At 42.9% G+C, this 19,949-nt stretch overlaps 1 protein-coding gene and 1 long non-coding RNA gene across 2 annotated transcripts in view; one reads left to right on the forward strand and one right to left on the reverse strand.

Moving 5' to 3' along the window:
* ITPR1 (inositol 1,4,5-trisphosphate receptor type 1) overlaps positions 1-19,949 on the forward strand; it is a 347,955-nt gene that overhangs the window by 285,961 nt on the left and 42,045 nt on the right. Inside the window, exons 51-54 of the mRNA XM_058288936.2 lie at positions 722-826; positions 4,344-4,536; positions 10,070-10,192; positions 15,897-16,072. Of these exons, the coding sequence (XP_058144919.1) occupies positions 722-826; positions 4,344-4,536; positions 10,070-10,192; positions 15,897-16,072 (597 nt within the window). The remainder of the gene's footprint in view (positions 1-721; positions 827-4,343; positions 4,537-10,069; positions 10,193-15,896; positions 16,073-19,949) is intronic.
* LOC131276195 (uncharacterized) overlaps positions 13,105-19,949 on the reverse strand; it is a 73,214-nt gene continuing 66,369 nt past the window's right edge. The window contains exons 2-4 of the long non-coding RNA XR_009183710.2: positions 18,951-19,137; positions 15,884-16,171; positions 13,105-15,525 (exon numbers count right to left, since the gene is read on the reverse strand). This is a non-coding gene — a long non-coding RNA (uncharacterized lncRNA). The remainder of the gene's footprint in view (positions 15,526-15,883; positions 16,172-18,950; positions 19,138-19,949) is intronic.

Below are 19,949 nucleotides of genomic sequence, written 5' to 3' on the forward strand. Positions count from 1 at the left end.
ATCAGTACTTGGAAATCCCCATGTTACTTAAAAGCATTCACCACCGAGCAAACAGTGACACTTAAATGGTTTATGGCTGTGTCTGGAGACAGTTGAAAGTTGTTTCGGGCTTTTCATAAATATTGATGAGTCTATCTTCACAATCAAAAGAAATTTCTTGACTATCACATCTAGAAATCTTTGGGAACTTGCTGCTAAGGCTTTCTTTTGTTTGCTGTTTTCTAGACATAGGGTAATACTTTGTCCTGGGACCAAAAATTGCTGTGTTTCACAAGGATCTTCCCAAGTGGCTGAGCTTTTGCAGATGCTTCCTCTTTTTTGGATGTTGATGTGCCTTGAGTTTGCTGGCGTGTATGGGTACCCCGTGACTCCCTGGAGGCTTGTGTCGTTTATTTGAGAGGGTTTCTGAGCAGTCAGAATGGAGGCTCCACAGGGCTGTGCTGAAAAACCCATCTCCCTCATACCTGGCTGGAGAATTCCAGGGAAGTGGCACCGGGCGTGGGCATGAGCTCTCCATGCTGTTCTGTGGCGCTGTCATGCTCCCAAAATAGCTGCTCTGCCAAGTGTACCTTTATGGAACAGAGCAGGCCTCCTGCCCCCTCTGCCCTTCTGCCGGCCGCTCTGCTGGCCTCTGTGTGTTTGTTTTATACCCACACTTAGAAATGTGTGTGCCTGAAGCAAAGAGACACTGTCTCCCCTGTTTTCTGTTCTTGGGTTCTAGCTGGCTCGGCATAACAAAGAACTTCAGACTATGCTGAAACCTGGTGGCCAAGTGGACGGAGATGAAGCGCTGGAGTTTTATGCCAAGCACACGGCCCAGATAGAGGTAAAAGCACAGCGAACTCAGGGACGGCAGAGGCGAGGCTCCAGGGACTGACTGTGACCAGGGCTCTCAGTGCACGCGGCCCTCTGCTGGGGCTGGCATGCCTTCATTCACCTGAGCACCTACTGTATACCACGTGGACCTGATCAAGAGGGCCTGCATGCAGGGTGACGTGGAATTCGAGGATGGAGAAAAGGGTGAATACCTGGAGAATGCCAGGTCCCGGGCTCTGTGCTGTATCCAGCAGTGCCCAAGCCAGGCATGGTTCCTGCTTAAGGTCCAGTAAAGAGGCAGACAGTGAACAAATCCACCCAGCTAAATAGGGTCTTTGAATTCTGATAAGGCTGCGAAGGACAAGTAGAAGGTACTATGAGAAAGTCCAACAGAGGGACTGCTTTAGATTGTGGTGATCGGGAAAGCCCGTCCTGAAGAAATGACAGGTAAGCACAGACCTTAGAGGAAGATAGGTGTGAACAGGGTAAGTGCAGTGAAGAACTGTCTCGGGACGTGAGGAGTGACACAAGCAAGCCCTGAGGTGGGGAAGCGCTGGGTGAGGTGGAGAAGAGCTGAAACAAGGCCCGTGCGACTGGGGTTTAAAGTTTCCAGTGAGCCTGAGAGAGGGAGCGCAAGATTAGAAGAGGAAGCTTGGCAGCCCCAGATCTCTCAGAACCTGGTAGAAGGCTCTCCTAGGAAGCCTGGACCTTACCCTAAAGGCGGAGAACTGTTGCAGGGTTTTACGTAGGAAAGTGATAGGATCAGCTCCACATGTAAAGTTTTAAAAAGAAGCTTACTGGTCGTCCTCCGTGAGGTGAACTGTACAATCTCTGCCTGGCAGATGAGGCAACTCGGAGATGAGGCTTAAGGAGGCTGAGTCACTTGCTTGAGCGTCAGGGGCAGACCAGGCACTTTAGTCCAGGTCTGTCCGACCTCAGAGTCCGTGAGTGCATTGTATGGTACCTGCCTTGTCTTTTAGCCTCTGAGAGGACACAGGCTTCTATCTCCAGGCTCTAGGCTGTCAGGGATGATGTGCCTGGTTTTGCTAATGAGGAGATGCCCAAGTTCAATATCAGTATTGGAACAAAATTTGGAAAGGTCTTCATCTTTTCAACTCTCAACCTAAGAACCTTGGATACAATAGGTCCTTAATTAATTTGTTTTATTAAACTATCTAAAAAAATTAACATCAAGATGTCCATTCTACCTCCATTCAGTATATGCACTAATAATTACAGGTAATACAGTTCCAACCAAATACCAATAGGATCTTTTCCAGAATTTTACAAATGTTTTAAAAGTTAATTTGAAATAAAAGAGAAAATAGTCTTGACATTTTTAAAAATGGCGTATAATGAAGAGTTTTAGCCTAAGTCATATTAAAATGCACAATAATGTAATTTGAACAGTGTGCTACTAGTACAGAAACAGAGCCAATATAGCTGAATAAAACTTAAAAATAGAGAAAAAGTATGAACAGACTCCTTTAAGCAGTATAAAATTTCAGGATGGATACACTTTTCAAGAATATTTTCCTACTTGATGTCTCAAAGGCTCTGGGCCATCCTAATAAAATGCACCATATCACTGATTAGTCACCCATGCTAGTGGGTGTGAGCAAATATTCTTGATTTATTTTTAATGACTAAAAGCTTGATGGGAAGGCCAGCTCTGTCCCCTGGAGCCCTGGAAAAGATAAGCTGTAGGTGTTTGCAGTATAGAAGGTCACAGGAGAATGCAACCTTGGAGATGAGATCATCTCCTTGGATTCCTTGTTTCTCAGGGGAGAAAACTTGATCAGGTTAAGATGTGGGAACAAGGTCACCCAGCCAGTTAAGGCGCAGGAGAAGGACTGGTATATATCCTGACTCCCAGTTGCAAGTGCAATGAAAAGAGAGATGTGGATACATTATCAATGATAGAGAGGAATGGCCAGAGCATGGTGTCCCAGTTGGCAAATTTTGCCCTTGACCAGCCACCCATCTCTTAAGGTACCCAAGAGAGCTATCTAGGCAAAGACAAGAAATGTCCTGTGGCTTTCTGAGGCTTTTCTCCCAGACCTTAGTGTCTGCTCTCTACTCGGTTAGGTTAGGTAGCCCTAGGGTCTAGAACTCAAGCTTACCAGAAGTCCTCCGTGTCTACTCCTCCCTGCCCTACGGAGCCCAGACCCATGTCTCAGAGCTTCTTCTTCCATGATCCAGAGCCTGCTTGCCTGTGCAAAGCAAGCAGGCAGGCTGGGAGCTGCAGTCAGCTCCCAAGCCTAGTGTACGGCAGAGTCGCCTGGGGGGAGGGGGGCACTGGCTCATGTGCACGTTCTGGCCACTAACCCCATGCCACAATTCCAGTTAAATGTGTTTGGGTTGAGTTCCAGTATGAGTGTTATAACTAAGACTTCCTTACCCCAATCTTCAGTTAGATTCCAGGCCATATCCCTGGTAACTTACAGAACCAGGGCTGTGGGGACCTGTCTCACCTCTGAGAGTTTCCCACTACAACTTGAGCCGAGTCACCTCTCCTGCTGCATCATGGAAAAAAGGTGTGGAGAGAGCACGAGCCAGCTCTTCCTGTAGAGGGTGTTGGCTCGGTATCTCACCTGACTTCTCCAGCCTCTGGGGAGGAAGAATAAAGAGAGGCTGTGCCCCAGTTCTACTGCAACCTTAATCCTGAAAATCTCTACCCCCACCCCCAGCACTGTGACTCAATATGGTGGCCTAGAATTGGAATAACCCAGACCAGACTGCCTCCTCTTTGGGGATTGAACCAGTCGAGGAAGGGCATGGAGAACTCTGAGGTATCCATTCTTGGGGTTCAACAAACCGAGTTTAAAGAACAGTGCTATACAAGGGTAAATGCGTATATTGGTTCATTTTTCATCCAGTTTAGATTTAGATGCTGTGGCCCATAACAGAAGGTTACTGCAATTGGGTTAACCAAAGCTCTCTTTTTCAAGTTGCTTTCTATGGGAACAACCCAATTTTGCCATCTGGGAAAATATCTTAGGTGAGGTTTATACTCCTACCTAGAATGGCACTGTGCAGTGTGGCACCCACTAGGCCTATTAAAGTGATATACATTGAAATAATCAGTTCCCCAAATGTACCATGTTGCTATTGTACTAGTTGCAGATGTGCTACTGTTCAATGGCCATGTGTGACTTGTGGCTGCCATATTGGACAGTGCAGATACGGAACATTCCATCCTTAGAAAGTTCTCTTGGACAGCGCCAGCCTGGAGCTTCATCTGAGTATGTACACAAGAACACAGCTTAAATTGTTCCAGATAAAAGTTAGTCACATTAAAATTCATGGGGTTGAGTTTAGAAAAATATTTTTACAGATTTACCAGAACTTTTTTTTATCTAAATCTAAGACACAGCCCAGTTTCAAACTGTAAAATCAGAGAAGATTCAGGAACAGGTCTGTGTTATATTCGATACTGAACACTGAGCCTAAGGCCAAAAGTAAATCGTTTTAGGAAAAGGTTTTTGAAGATGACTGTTGAATCTCATCCGCTTTTTTCACCCTAGATTGTCAGATTAGACCGAACAATGGAGCAGATTGTCTTCCCAGTGCCCAGCATATGTGAATTCCTAACCAAGGAGTCAAAACTACGAATATACTACACGACAGAGAGGGATGAGCAAGGCAGCAAAATCAACGATTTCTTCCTGCGATCTGAAGACCTCTTCAATGAAATGAACTGGCAAAAGAAACTGAGAGGTGTGTCAGCAGCACTTCAACGGTGCTGCAGAGAGGGGGTGTTGAAGGCCTGTCGTTCTGGGGTTCACAGCACTGAACCTGGCCTTGCTGGTGCATGCATCTCCAAATAAGAGCAAAGCTGATGCAATGTACACTCTTGTCTACCTCCAGCCCCCAGGAAGCCCTGGGACACTCGTGTGGCTGATAGATGGGCTCCAGCCCAAGGGTAGAAACTCCCCAGAAAGGGCTTCCCTCGTGCAGCTTTTGACTTGAGTTGATTGGGGAGTCCCATGGAAGACTTTCAGAATGTCTTTTTTTTTTTTAGTATCTTGATTTACAAAATTAAAGGAGGAGGGCAGGGGAAGACCAGGCCCTTGAGTTCACAGGATGATGCATTTTGAACAGGAGATTCAGGTGGCTTATTCGCTCATTTATTAGCACACCTGCTTGGGAGACTGGTATTTTCCCTTTTATGGGGTATCTTGGTTTTTAGACTCCAGTTTCATTTTATAGGCAGTGGAATCATTTGTCACGTAAATACCTCATTGCTCACCAGTGAGTCCTGTTGAGAAGGCCAGCCAGGAGGTTTGAAATTTCTCATCTAAAGCACATTTACAGGGCTTCCCCAGAGGGCTTCTCAGCTCCTGGTTTTCATTAGGGTTTTAATGGGATCCTCCAGTACCCGCAGTAGGCTTGGCACCAGCTGTTGCAACCAGCTTTAAAAGGATCCTGCTTTATTTCTATCTCCCAGTCAGGAGCCAGGTTTTCATTCGAAACCCTGGATTCCAGTTCCACTTGTGATCCTTGGGGCTCTTTCTGCGGGGCTGGGGCTGCAGTGAGAAGAAAGCTGGGCTGGAGGTCAGTGTCTGGGGCTTGTGTCCTCCCCCCGCTCCCGGCCACTGTGAACAGGCACAGACCAGCCTCCTTTTTGCGGTGGTTCTTCTCCTTTACCACTTTTCCACCTCTTGCCTCTTCGGATCTGGCCAGTGGCAGAGAGGATCATGGGTGCGGTCGGCTTTTCAGGAAGTCCTCTTCCCCACCCACTCCATTCTCCCTGTCTCTAAGGGGCACTCCAGCATTTTAAAACGTTGCGAGATAACCTTGCCAGAACAAACTCTCACCCAGCTCCATGTCTGGGTCAGGAGGGCCAGGAGAACTCTAGCAGGACTTCACACGTGGGCCTTAGAAGACTTACCACGCGATTCTCCCCGACATCCGTGTGTTGTGTCCTCACAGCCTGCTTTGACCGTCACGCAAGACTCTTCTACCTCAAGCATCGTGTTTATGTTGAACTTTTACACAGCACCATGCTAGGGCGATAAGGCAAAATAAATACCAAAAAAAAAAAAGACATAATCCCCACCTATTTCATACTCTCATATTTTTAGTCCTCACTGGGATAGCCTATAATCTCAGCTTTGGTGTGGGGGGAGTGTATTAGTTTTCTAGGGCTGCTGTAACAGAGTGCCACATGTTGGGTGTCTTAAAATAACTGGAACATTTTGACTCACTTCTGGAAGCCAGAGGTCCAAACTCAAGGTGCCGGCAGGCCATGTTCCTTGGGCAGTCTGTAGTGGAGACCCTTCCTTGCCTGTTTCACCTGCCGGTGCTTGACAGCAATCCTGGGCATTCATGGTCTGTAAATGCTTCACTCTAAACCCTGCCTGTCTTCACATGGCATTCTTCTCTGATCTGCCTGTCCATGTGTCCACATTTCCCTCTTCTTATGAGGACACCAGTCATATTGGACTAGGGTCTACCCTAACCCAGTTTGGCCTCATCTTGACTAATCTTCAAAGACTACATCTAAAGAGGGTCCCATTCATGGGACCAGAAGTTAGGACCTGAAGGTATCTGTATGAGGGACGTCATTCAACCCATAACAGAGGATAATCCTGAATTCACTGCCCAAAACACTCTATTATAGCTATTAAAACTGTAATTTGACCTTACCCCTTCCAGTGCTGGCATTTACCAAGACTGGCCAGATATAGTCAGTCTCTTAGAATGGTGTTATCTAGATTTAGATATATTGCATGAGTTCCCCAAGAGACTTATGAACCAATAGAAAGGTATTCATCTGTTATGGTGAGGTGAGATGATTTGTCATCCCTCTTTCTGAGATGCTGTCTTCATCCTGGGAGAGTTGGAACACCACAGTCCCAAGAGGTGGGTGATCTGCTTTCCATTCTGCTTCTGCCAACCACTGGTTCTGTGGCCTTGGACAGATGACTTAGCCATTCCCAGCCCTTTGCCTGTAAAGTAGGGAAGTAAGATGCTTAATTGTATTTATCTCAGAATGGCCATCTCATTATTCCAGGATTTATATGGCATTGTAGCTAATACCTTCTCTTATTTCAACTCTGAAAAAGAATAGTTCTTGTTTCAGTGAAAATTAAATACAACTATGGTTGTCAACTGAAAGGTTTTAATTGGCTTCAAAGCTATCTGCTTGTAAGAGGGAAATTGAAAATAATAACTGAATTATACATGATTTACTTCTTTAGGGAGGGGATAAATGTACTAATTAGAAGTATAGTTATAATTAAATGGGTTTTCCCCTCTAAATAGCTTATTTCTTTTCTACTAAGTCTGCAGAAAAGCATTTCCTGACTTATTTATGTAGCTGCTTTACCTTTTCTTGATTGTATCACAGGTTAACCTGTGCTTTTAGAAATCTGTAGATAGAGCTCAGATACAAAGTGAGGTCTGGGACTAATGCTGCTTAGCATTTCCTTCTGCAAATATTAAAACACCCAATTGTAGTGCTCACCAGAAACCTCTTCTCTCCCTCACGCCCTCTCCTTGTGCCCTTTCTCATACACATTCTCATCCTCTCTCTGACCCAGGCTGGTATCCCCTCCTCAAGATCTAGTCCCCAGAAGTGAATACTTAAGGCTGGAAAAGCTAGAAGATGGTGAAAGATGCAGAATTACATATGCCAACTTTTTAGCTTGGTGTTTTCCCTCATGATTATCACACTCGCCAGAATGGAGCTGGGAAATTGTGCTTTGATATATGGAGTCCAACAAGACAAGTCATCCTCAAGCAAGGCCCAGTTCCATTAAAAAAACAAACAAAGCTAGGAAAGCGTGTTACCAAGAGGTACCCTTGGTTGCAGTTGTTTAAATTGTCCTGCCTGTCAGGCTTCGTGGCCCTGTAATGTAGGTGTATCCATCTAACCAACTTGTAGCCCACAGAAAGTCATCACAAGGTGCAAAAATAACATGCTACCAGGTACAGTGGGGAATTCAGCTCTGCATAGGCTATGGTTCCTTCTGCAGGAAGCTGCCACCTGATGGGGCAGGCAGCCCAGGCATCTTTTTCAATGGCATGATAAAAGGCAAATCGTGACAAGGGCTGTCCTTGAGCAATAACACATTGTGGATGTTTGGGAGTGGAAAGCCTCCTGGAAGAGGCAGGTTTGACTAGTGCCTAGAAGGACAGGTAGGACTTGGATACCAAGCCTGAGAGATGGGGGACAGGAAGGTGTATTATTTTCCGATTGCGGCGCTAACACAGTACTACAACCTTGGTGGTTTAAAACAGCATAAATGTATGACGCTGCAGTTCCAGGGGTCAGAAGTCTGAAATGGGGTTGGCAGGATTGCGTTCCTTCTGGAGGCTCCCGGGAGGATCCATTTCTCTCTTCCAGCCTTTTCTAGCTTCTAGATACTGCTGGCACTCCTTGGCTCATGGCCTCCTTCCATCTTTAGAGTCCGCAATGGCCATTCCAGTCTTTATCATGCATGACTATGCCTCTCCTACCTCCCTCTTTCACTTATAAGGACCTTGTAATACCATTGGAGTCACTTCGATGATCCCGGGTAATTTCCCCATCTCAAAATCCTTAACTTAATCACATCTGCATACTCTTTTTATGCCGTGTCACATACCATGTTCACAGGTTCTGGGGATTAGGACATGAACATCTTTTGTTCAGCATCAACAATTATCAATACTTTATTTGCCATTCTTACCATTCCTCTATTTTCTTCTCAAGTTTTCATATCCAGATCAGAAATGGGCTTCTCCCAGAAGAAACACCAGTAGCTGTTGTTTCCAGAGCAGATGATTGATTATCTTAAATTACTATAGCAATTAACCTAGAAAAAAGTAGATTGTTTACTGAAGGTCGATTGAGCCTACCTGGGCAGCTATACCTTATTGAGGGGTGTCATAAGCCACTCATCTTTATCCCTGTCACTGATGCCAGAATATTACTGCCCTGGATAATGAAATCTCCACAGCTTCTGCCCTTTGCTGGGCCTCAGTTTCCCTCATTTATAAAATGAGGGATTTTTAAACAAAATGATTTCCCATAGTGCTAAAACTCTGTGTTTGGAAAATTATCTGTTCCCAAGTGTAAACATGAAACTATCAATTATTAAATTACCCTAGGCTCTGTTTAATTGTACTGTAACTTGTTTTGGAAGGAGGCTTTTCCAAAGGCTTGGCTGCTGCTCTAAGCTCCATTACAGGGCCATTGGATTTGTTGTTGGCGCCTGCCCTAAAGTTAAGTGATGACTTCATTGGGAAAAGGAAATGCACAGTAGAGATCCATTCTCACGTACTCCAGGCTTCCCTTTGGAGGGGGATAATGTTGAATGAATTCCTATCTCCTGGAAACTTTGCCTCTGGCGTGGAGATTGAAATTATTCCTCCTCCATCATCCTAAGTGTAAGGCATCATTGAGAAGCAGTTCACGGGAAAAGGAAGCCCTATTACACACAGAACTGTGGCCATTGGATTTTTGGTCTAAGACTGAGAAGGCCTGGCCAGTGTGGCACCATCTCTAGGTGACAGTGGGTTAGGATGGAGGCGGTACCGAAAATGTCTCTTGCCCCTTTGTGATAGCTCTGGTACCACTTTGTGATAGCCCTTGGAAAAGGGAACTCTGTTGCCGACCACCCAGTCACCAACGCTCACTCGCTGCACCCTCATCCCCCAAGAGGGATCACCATACTTTAGGGAAATGACAGATGACTCAGTGACAGGAAAGGGATAATTGTCTTGTTTTTATGCATCTGCGTGTTAGTGAAGAATTTTGAACGAGGGAAGAATGTGGAAATAGTACCCTCCTCATCTGAGGCTCAGCTTATCCGACTCCAGAAGGCTGTGCTCGCCTACTGGCACCCAGTTCCCCACACTTGCAGAAAGCTCTTTGGGTTCTTGGATCATTTGGTCCAGGAGCCTTGGGGGAACTAAGGATTCGGTAAGTGAACTCTGGGTAACCCTCAGATTCCATGACTGATGCTGTAGACCGGCAGTCAGGACTTTTCTACGCTTCAACTCCTCTCCTTTTCTTCTCATCTTCCTTGCCCCCAAATACATCTTCTGTTCCAGTAAGTGCTCCAAACAGAAATAAATCAATCTGATGTCGTTATGAGCCTATGAGTCAACTTCAAAACAAATGATCAGTTTTACTGTTGTGGTGAAAGCTGGGAACAAAAGGCGGCTTGTGGAGGAAGAGCGGGAGGAAGGGCTGTGCTGAATTCCCAGCGTTCCGACTTGCGGTTTCGAACCTCACATGGCCTTGTCTTTGTTTTCACAGCCCAGCCGGTTTTGTACTGGTGTGCCCGCAACATGTCTTTCTGGAGCAGCATTTCATTTAACCTGGCCGTCCTGATGAATCTGCTCGTGGCATTTTTCTACCCATTTAAAGGAGTCCGAGGAGGTACCCATATATTTAATTTCAAGCAAACTTATTAGAAGCAACAGGAAGGTCATGACTTTGACATAGGATCCTAATTACACATTTTCAGACACAATGAGATTGTAGCTTTTACCACATATTTAGTTTTAAATCTAACTTAAAATAATAAAAATTTTGCATTTATGTTTATCTAGGGAAGAAAGAGACCATATACTTTTTAAAAATAATTTTTTATTGTGGTTTATACATACAATAGGTTTTCCCATTTTAACCACTTTCAATTTTACAATTCAGTGGTATTAATTATAGTCACAATGTTGTGCTAGCATCAGAGACCATATACTATTAAACTGTTGAGAAACTGTCTCAGGCAGCCTCTTTGTATTGTATACTGGGAATCGTCATCTCAGAGAAGTTGAGAGATTTGGCCGAAGTCACACAGCTACTTAGTAGCAGAGCCAACCCTAAAAACTTTGATGTTCATTCCAGTGGATTTTTTTCCACACCATACTTAAGGAATTGATTTCAGACTGAAGAATTTGTAAGAAATCTCTGGAATTTTTTTCTTTTGCAAAGGCTGGGGAGAAGCAGAACTTGAATGACTGCCGACTGTACCTCCGAATGTTTAGTCTATTAAGAGCTACTTATTATTCACATAGGAAAACATTATGTCCATGGCTTTTAAGGATTTCCCCAACTCCCCATCTCCTTCTCATTATCAGTGTGAGCATTCTATATACCTTATTTGAGGAAAGGAAAACAATTTAGGAGGACATTTTTCTGTTGCAGGCCCCTTGATTTGCTTTATGACTTTCTAAAGGCATTTGCAATTGTGGATTTTTTGGTGGCAGGCATGAAAAGCTCTTCTATTATATAGTCACAGGCCCTTTTCTGACACTACAGCCTCCTCCTGGGCGGTCTACTTCTCAACTACATTTTCATCAGAGCTTTTGGCAAACCACCTCATGTATGTACATTACCAACCTACCAGGAGCCATCTTGTGTGAAACATAACAGGATAAGGAGCTCAAGATGAAGACACAAAAACAGTGCTCTAGTGAGCTTTAGGCTCAGCTCTTGAATTTAATGATGCTGATCAGCTGACTCGAACAGCATGTGTATATGTACTAAAAGTAAATTTAAGGGCCAGTTTGAAAGTGATGACATGTTATGTAATGCTTCTATATTTAATTTACAAGTGAGGAGCTACAGAGCTTTGCTCTTTGGTCTTAAGTTACATAGAAAGGGTTCCATTTGAGAGTTTTCATGCAAACTTACACAAGCCCAGGAGGGACTTTCCTGATGAAATGACATGTCAGGAATTACAGGTGCTCATGTCTGAAAAGATATGGCGGGTGCAGAGGGCCCCACAGGTTTTTCTCAGAGAAGAGGTCTGAAGTGGTCAACCAAGAGCTCAGCTGGATGTAACAGAGGCCCGGGTCTCTTCTCCCTCAGGGAAGTCATCAGGCTCATCATAGCAAATTATTCAACCATTTCTTTGGATGTTTTTTCATTCCTTCTTCATTACTTTAAAAAATATTTGAAATAGATTTTTATCTATTCTATATATGGCTATTTTCTTCCCTAGTCACTGATGGCAGCCAATAGGCTAGTGTCTAGTGACAGTGAGTTGGCCACTCCCCTACCCTTTGGTGATGAGCTTCAGACAATGGAATACCTAGACTAAGCAGTCCAGAGGCTCAAAGGTGGCTCTGACACTTTTAGACATGTGACACTAGGCAAGCTACTTCTTTTAGTCCTCATTATCATCTGTAATAAGACACTTTTAGATTGGGCCCATGTTTGTGAACCTTTGCCGTAGATTCAGAAATTCCTGTTGTTCAGGGAAAAATAGTTGCTGACTCCATCAGGATCTCTTGCCCATCAAAATCTGAAACCCACTGGATGAGATGATTGTTAAGGATCCTTCCAACTCTAAAATGGCATGTTCTGAATCTGATATCAACTCTGCTTGATCTCTAGTAGTCAAGGCTACCTGCTTTGGAAGCATGGGCTTTAGAACTTTGCATTTGATGGATTAAACCCAAAAGCAAATTAAGTCTCCTGGGAGGTTGATCTGACCTATGGAAACCTTTTCCATTATATAATGACTGAGATTACCTCAAATATATCAGTTCTCTCTCAGAAGGATTTTTTTTTTCCTTTTGTAAAACATGTTGGGGTATTTTCTTATACTCACTGCTAGCCATGCTCAAGAGGAAGGCTGCCTTAGCACTGCCTAGTAACAAGATCTGGTTGATTATCTGAAAGTATTTCTTTGAGATCAGTATGCATTCTTACTGAATCCTGAAAACAGGACTTCCAAAACATCAGCCTTAAGTGTGTGTGATGACCTTTTTAGGAGGGCTGAGGTGGCACTGTAGCTTACAAGGCTTGTGGCTGCCAGAACACTGGGGGCCTTAAAAGCTCCTTCTCAAAAATACCATTTTCCTCTTTTATTTCACAACTAATGTGTCACAGAGCCTTTCAAAAGCATGAAACTTAGGCAGCTGCAGATTTGTTACCAAATTTGTGAGCATGTGATGATGGTGAAGTAAACTTAGTACTACCTTTCAATTATTTTATTATTGAAATTTTCAAATATACAGACAAGAAGAAAGCACAAGTATCCATCAATGGCAACCCAGATTTAACATTTAGCTACACTTTGCCAATCTCTATTCATCTCTCCTCTGCTATTTTTTCAAAATATCTTATAGAAGTCTTACTGTTTTGCCCATAAATATTTCAGTTGCATTTCTAACCTGTAAGGATATTATATGTATGTGTATATATATTCACCATGCCATTATCATAGCTAACAAAATAATAAACCTTCTACCCTGTCCATATTCAGATTTCTCCAGTTGTGTCAAAGATGTCTTTTTACAATAGTTGGCTTTTTGGATTCTTGCACTGTTTTTAAACACTGCTTTTATAGTGTGGAAACAGCAGGTTTTGAGTATGTTTATTATACCAGTCACATTTATAATCCTGAGATATCAGGAAGCAGTTTAAAATGGTGGTTAAGTAGTTAAGAAAATAAAAGGCAAACCACAGACTGGGAGGAAATATTTGCAAAATGTATGCCTGACAAAAGGCTTACAACCAGATTTATGAAGAACTCTTACAACTCAATAACAAAAAGGCAGCCCAATTAAAACAATGGTCAAAAGATTTGAACACTTTACAGAAGAAGCCATACAAGTAGACAATAAGACATGAAAATATGCTCAATATCACTAATTATCAGGAAAACTCAAAATAAAACTATAATGATGAAACTATTAGAATAGCTGAAATTTAAATGATAGTCAATACCAAGTATTGATGAGGATGTGGAACAATGGAACTCTCCTGTATTGCTGGTGGACAGGTACAATCATACCATCACTTTGGAAAGCAGTATGAAAGTGTCTTATAAAGTTAAACATATACACAGGATCCAACAGTCTACTACCAGGTATTTGTCCAAGAGAAATGAAAATGTGTCCACTCCAAGATCTGTGCTTGAATGTTCCTAGCAGCATTATTCATAATAGCTCCAATGGAAACAACCCAAAGATCCTATTATTTGTTGAATGGATAAATAAATTGTGGTATATCCACATTATGGAATATTACTCAGCAATCAAAAGAACAAAATGTGGATATGCATAATATCCTGGATTAACCTCAAAAACATTAAGCTAAGTGAAAGAAGTCAAAGGCGAAAGACTGTAATACTACATGATGATTTTTTTCATTTTTATGAAATTCTAGAAAATGCAAAACTGTAGTGACAGAAAGCCTGGGGTTGGGGGTGAGGCAAGGGGATCAACTGTAAAGACGGACAAGGAAACTCATTAGGGTGATAAAAATGCTCTCTATCTTGATTCTGGCAGTGGTTACATAATTGTATAAACTGCCAAAATCCATCAAATAATTCTTTTAAAATGGGTGAATTTTGTTGTCTTTAAATTATACCTCAGTAAAGCTGAGGGGACTTTTCTTTAAACGATGGTTAAGGTTATTGACTTCAGAGTCGAATAGACTTCAGCCGTTAGCTGTGTCACCTCAGGCAAATTACATAACCCTAGACTCAGTTTCCTCAAGAGTGAAACAGAGATAGTAATATCAACCTCATAGGGTAACTGAGAGGATTTAAATGAGTGATAATCGACATAAAGGGCTTAATACAATGTGTGACAATGGTTACATGTGCAAGACACCACACACATACCTCAATCTCCACTTCTTCCTAAATTTCTGGAAAACTTCTGCCTCCTTGTGTCCATATTTATTCAGGGTTTCCTTTTGAGGGATGTGAAAAGGGAAGAGGTAAGAGGTTGGGATTGGGGGGAACAGTTTTTAAAGAGCAACTGAATCTTGACAGGTTCGAACTAAAGAAACTAGAGCATCCAGCACACTGGTGGAATAGCTGTAACCTGCAAGATTTTGAAAAATGTCTCTATTCTCTTTTCTGGGTGGTGCTGTAATCCCATCAGTTTTGAAGAAGTGAAACTCCTTTATATAAGTGGTCTTAATCAAGTAATGCTGCTTGTTTACATCTGAAGAAGACTCAAAATGTGACAGCATTTGAAATAGGGGTGTTTTTTTTTTAATGAGTGTTTTACAGAACTATATTTTTAGCCATGTTGGCTCATGTTATATAACCAAGCCGTCTCATAGGACACTCTAAATAGAACTTGCAATAGCAAGAGATGACAAAAACTGGTAGAAGCTCTTTGACTACAAGGATAATCTAATTGTAGGATGATGCTAATGATACGGAAGTTGCCTTCCTCCTTTCCTTAAAGAAATCTGACTCAGGCAGGGGAACTGTAATTTTCCTTTGCACACTTTTAGTGAAAATGCAAAGTTTGGGCTTCTAGTTTGCCTTCTCTCAGAGTAAGAGTGTGACACGTGGTGTGTTTTATTGATTGAACCAGTTTTTTTTTTAAAAGATTTATTTATTTCTCCCCTGTCCCTCCATTGTCTGCTCTCTCTGTCTATTAGCTGTGTGTGCTTCTGTGTCTGCTTGTATTGTCATTAGGCGGCTCTGGGAACCAATCCTGGGACCTTCTAGAGTGGGAGAAAGGCAGTCATTTTCTTGTGCCACCTCAGCTGCCTGGTCTGCTATATCTCTCATTGTCTCTCCTCTGTGTCTCTTTTTGTTGCGTCATCTTGCTGCTTCAGCTCCACATGGGCCAGCACTCCTGCGCAGGGCAGCACTCCGTGTGGGCCAGCTCACCACACGGGCCAGTTTGCCTTTACCAGGAGGCCCTGGACCTCCTATATGGTAGACGGGAGCCCAATTGCTTGAGCTGCTTCCCTGAACCAGCATTTGATGAGTGCCTCAGGGAACTTGGAGTCTGGAGAGAGAGAATAAAAAAGAGACAAGTAAACAGACCACTGGAAAATAGTAGCCTATAGGGATGATCTAATGACCACAGAGGAGGAGGGTGGAGATAGGGGAGGATTCTGGGAAGAGGTAATATCTAAGGTGAGACCCAAGCTGAGTAGGAAGGGAAGAAGAATTTCTCAGGAGAAGGAAATTTTTGAAGATCTGGAGGTAAGAGAAAAGGATTTGATTGGTTATGTTTGGGGCAGAGAATCTGAGGTAAGAGTCGTAACAGATGAGGCCCGGGAGGTGACTGAAGAAAGTATAATTAAACCCATTTTGGTCTGTCACCCATACTGGGTAAAAGCATTGATCTGTGAAAGGCCTACCTTGTCATTCTAGGAACTCTGGAGCCACACTTGTCAGGACTGCTGTGGACAGCCATGCTTATTTCCTTGGCCATTGTCATTGCTCTCCCCAAGCCCCACGGCATCCGGGCACTAATAGCTTCCACAATCCTAAGGCTGATATTTTCCGTTGGATTACAGCCCACTTTGTTTCTTCTGGGAGCTTTCAATGTAAGTATCAGTATCTTCATAGCCATTTTTTTGTTGTTGGCTGGCAAAAAGGAATGCCTTCCTTTCTGGTCCCTAAAATCTTGATCTTTGGTTTCTGTGCTGAAAAATATCATTTGGGAAAACTCTTAGAATAACAGAAGGAAGAAAGAGAGCTGCAGCTGGGCCTCTCCCACTTGACCCTCTCATGGTACACCATTTTCATGTATCTTTCAGGCTGACAATCATTTTCAGAGCACATCCCTTTCAGGAGTTAGGCAGGAAGAGGGATGGAAGTGGAGATTTAAATCAATTTTGCTAATCTGGTCAGAGGTTTGCTGGGCAAGAGATTTTAACCAGTAAGTCAAATCATCAAATATCAATTTACCGCTTCTGATGTGGGCTATATACAAAGAGAGGAGAAAGAAAAAGGGGGATTGTTCAAAATATGGAGGTGGAGCAGTCAGAGAGTAAGAAGAGAAATGGGGAGTTATTTAAGAAGTCATTGGTAATATTTGGAAATGCTATTTTGGTGCAGGTGATGGGTAGAAGCCAACTGCATGTATAGGGAAATTCTTAGGAGGAGACAGTTGATGTAAGACCACAATTGGAGAGGTTTCCTGGTGAAAGGAAGGGCAAGACAATTGGATACATAAGGCACTGTGAAGATCTGAAAATGCCTTCCACAGGTTTCTGCCCTGAACATAGAAGGAAGCTGAGGTCACTGTACAGAAATGGACATGATATTGCAAAATGAAGTTAGTATAATCATTCAGTATAATAGTAAATGCCCCAATATGGGTATTTAAATCACAAAGGCAGCAAGGACTTTAGAGGGGAAGAGACTTCTTCAAACTGACAAGCTTAAGGAGAGGAGGTGGGTGGAAGTTAGGCCTTAAAGAATGGGAAGGCCCTGGCCAGGGAGTAGGGATGGAGCGGAGCAGATGTTTGTACATCCCGTAGGCCAAAGGAGAGCAGTGGGAAAGCCCAGGTGTTGTCAAGAAACAACAAAGACTTAAACTTTGCCTCAATTGTGCTTTATTTAGGGAAGTGGTAGGAACTACACAGGTAGCCTGGGGCACTGAATTTTAGGCTGAAACGTTTGGACTGTGTCTTCCCAGTCAGCACTTCCAAAGTATGTTCCAGGTTGTTAACTGTTAGGTCAGAAATTGTTCCTTGGTCAAATCCATTTGGGAAATGCTGAGTTAAGAAAACTTAAGTGGGTATGTTTTTTGTTTTTGTTTTTACTACAGGACTTCTCAGAGACTTTAATAAGCTAATTTGCCTTGTGAACCTCTAAGATTATCTCTAAGATTCCCCAAATTATTTGACGACAAAAGTTTTAAAAGTATGAGTTGGGATTAATGTTGATGACTTCTGTTCCCAGTAGCAGGAAGTAACTGACGTTTTTTGAGCAAAGCAATAGTATATTCAAAGATGTATTCTTGAGAAAGTTCTTTTAGTAGCGACATGTTATAGGATGAAAGTGGGGAGGGGCTGGAGGCAGGGAGACCATTGCAGGGGCTCCAGCAGTGCTGTTGATTACTGTGATGAGCCTGAGTGTTGGTCAGCAGGTCCAAGGAAGGAGAAAGGGAAAGGTGTCAGATGTAAAGGGAAGAGTGACATGTGGCAGGTGTAGAATCTTAACCTTATACCTGAAAAACATGTAGCGCTTTGGTCTAGGTCCTTCAGACAAAGAAGGTATTACTATATTGGCGGGGTGATGAAAGAGGCAAAGACAACTCTAAATTTCTAGTCACAGATGACTGGGAGAAGAATGCTGCCAACTGAAACGAAGTCATGCAAAGGTCTAGTTTTCTGGGTGAAAATACACTTAAATTGTTGACTTATTGGACTTGAGGGACCTAGACAAGTTATTAATGTTAGTTCTGGGTTTTGGAAGTTGATGACCAGAGCACTGAAGAAATATCAGGATGGAGGTTAGGATGAAAATGTAGGTATCTACGCCTGCAGTGAGGGAAAGCTATTTAAGAAGAAATAGGAAGTAAATAACAGGAAAGGACTCAATAATTCAGTGGTGGTCTCCTATGGACTGTCTGATTCTTTTGTTTCTCTGGCCTTTAGTCATTCCACAGTTTTCACTTCTTTCACACATATCAGTTGGAGAAAAGACTCAAACATTTGAGTACCACTGATAACAACATTGGGGGAAAAGCTGAAACATCTATAATAAATAATTATTTAATGGGAATACAAAAAAAGAAACACGTGGAGGATATGGGAGAAGGATGAGTTAGCTATGGACAGACATAGGAGGAATGGTGTCAGTCTAAGCTTGAGAAGCAGCTCAGGGAAGGATCGTGGCAACCCAGGGCAGGGAGGGTGGTAAGAAGGATGGGTTGCTTAGCCGTGTCTTGCTGCAGGGAGCTTGAATTAGATGCTCAGAGTAGCTAGAAGAATGCTGGGTTTGCCCTTGTGGAAGCCTCATTAGAGAGGCAGGACTGAAGGCCAGATCTAAGCCTAATCAAGGAGGTCAGCAGGATGTAGAGACAGCACGAAAAGACCAGGATCGGAGATACTTGCTGGTGAAGCAATGAGGAAAACTAGGACAGGAGTGAAAGGGGAGAGGATTCAAACATAGTAGATTGCTGCCTTGTTATTGCTCTTGTTAGGAGAGCAGAGCCTGGGCATGGTCTGAAGTCCTGAAATGTCAACCAAGCATTGTCTTTTTCTTTTTTTTTTCAAATGGAAACCCCAGTCAGAAATGCTTTCCTACCTGTGAAAGATCCTACACTGGCATAAATTAGAATATTGGGGAAAAAAAACCAAAACAAAACTGGTGGATTGAATGTTTAGCCTGAATGAGAAAGCCAAAAGTTCTCTACAGGTGTTGGCTGCCTAACTTATCTCTTCGCTGAGAAGCTCACTTACACTGACCTACCTGATTAACTGGCAGAATTCCCCGGCACCTGGGGCCAAGTTAGCTCAGGTAGTAGAAGATGGTTTTACCAAGTGCATCAGAAGATCTTTCTCATCATCCTTCTTCCAATTCAGGTTTTTCTGTCAAACCTGCTGTTAGATTTAGACTTTCAGGCATGGGGTTTCTATCAAACATGGGACCACGTTACCTAGCAGAAAACATAATCCATGCTGGTGTAAGCAAAGGAGTAACTGCATTGGTTCATGCAACTGAGAAATCAAGATCCTAGCTTCAGGCAGAACTGACTGCAGGGGCCCAAACAGTGGCATTAGGGTCCAGTTTCTCTCTGCCATCTTCTAGTTCTTAGCCTCTATGTTTGGGGTGCTCGCAGAGTGGATGCCAGCAGCTCTTGAGTGCAGAGCCTCTTCAGTTCAGGGTCAGTGAAACTGTCTCTTGCTGAAGTCCCAGGAAAGATCTCAGTGGGTATCATTGGTTCGCTTTGGCCACACGCCTATCACTGAACCAGTCATTATAGCTTGGGAACTACAATACTCTGATTGGCCAGAATGGAGCCTTACTCAGACCTCAAGGACTGGAACTCAGACGGGAATGGAGCCCCAATGGAAAATTACAAGTTATTCCCAGGAGTGGGGGGAGGGGAACAGAACTCATCCTGAAGTTCCTTCTTTTTTATTTTTCCAAGAGAATTCCCATTTTCCTTGTAAAATTAAGAGCAGTTAAAGAAAAGAACTGGCCATTTCTCATTGAATTGCAACCCCGTAATGCCTAGAATGTAACAGAAATTTAGAAAATGCTTTTAATCATGCTGATTGTAGGGTTTGTGGATTGAGGTGAATTCCATGTTTGACTAACTCATAAGAGAATGAAAGAAATGATTCATATCTCATTTTGAAAATCATAATCTCAGTACGTGTTAATTTTGTTTTTGTTATATACAAATTCTATTTGATTACTGTTGAACATGAATTTATTTGACTACTATGTAATTTGTAATCTCCC

The sequence above is a fragment of the Dasypus novemcinctus genome, chromosome 26, assembly GCF_030445035.2.
Source record: "Dasypus novemcinctus isolate mDasNov1 chromosome 26, mDasNov1.1.hap2, whole genome shotgun sequence".
In the NCBI taxonomy this organism is placed as follows: Eukaryota; Metazoa; Chordata; class Mammalia; order Cingulata; family Dasypodidae; genus Dasypus; species Dasypus novemcinctus.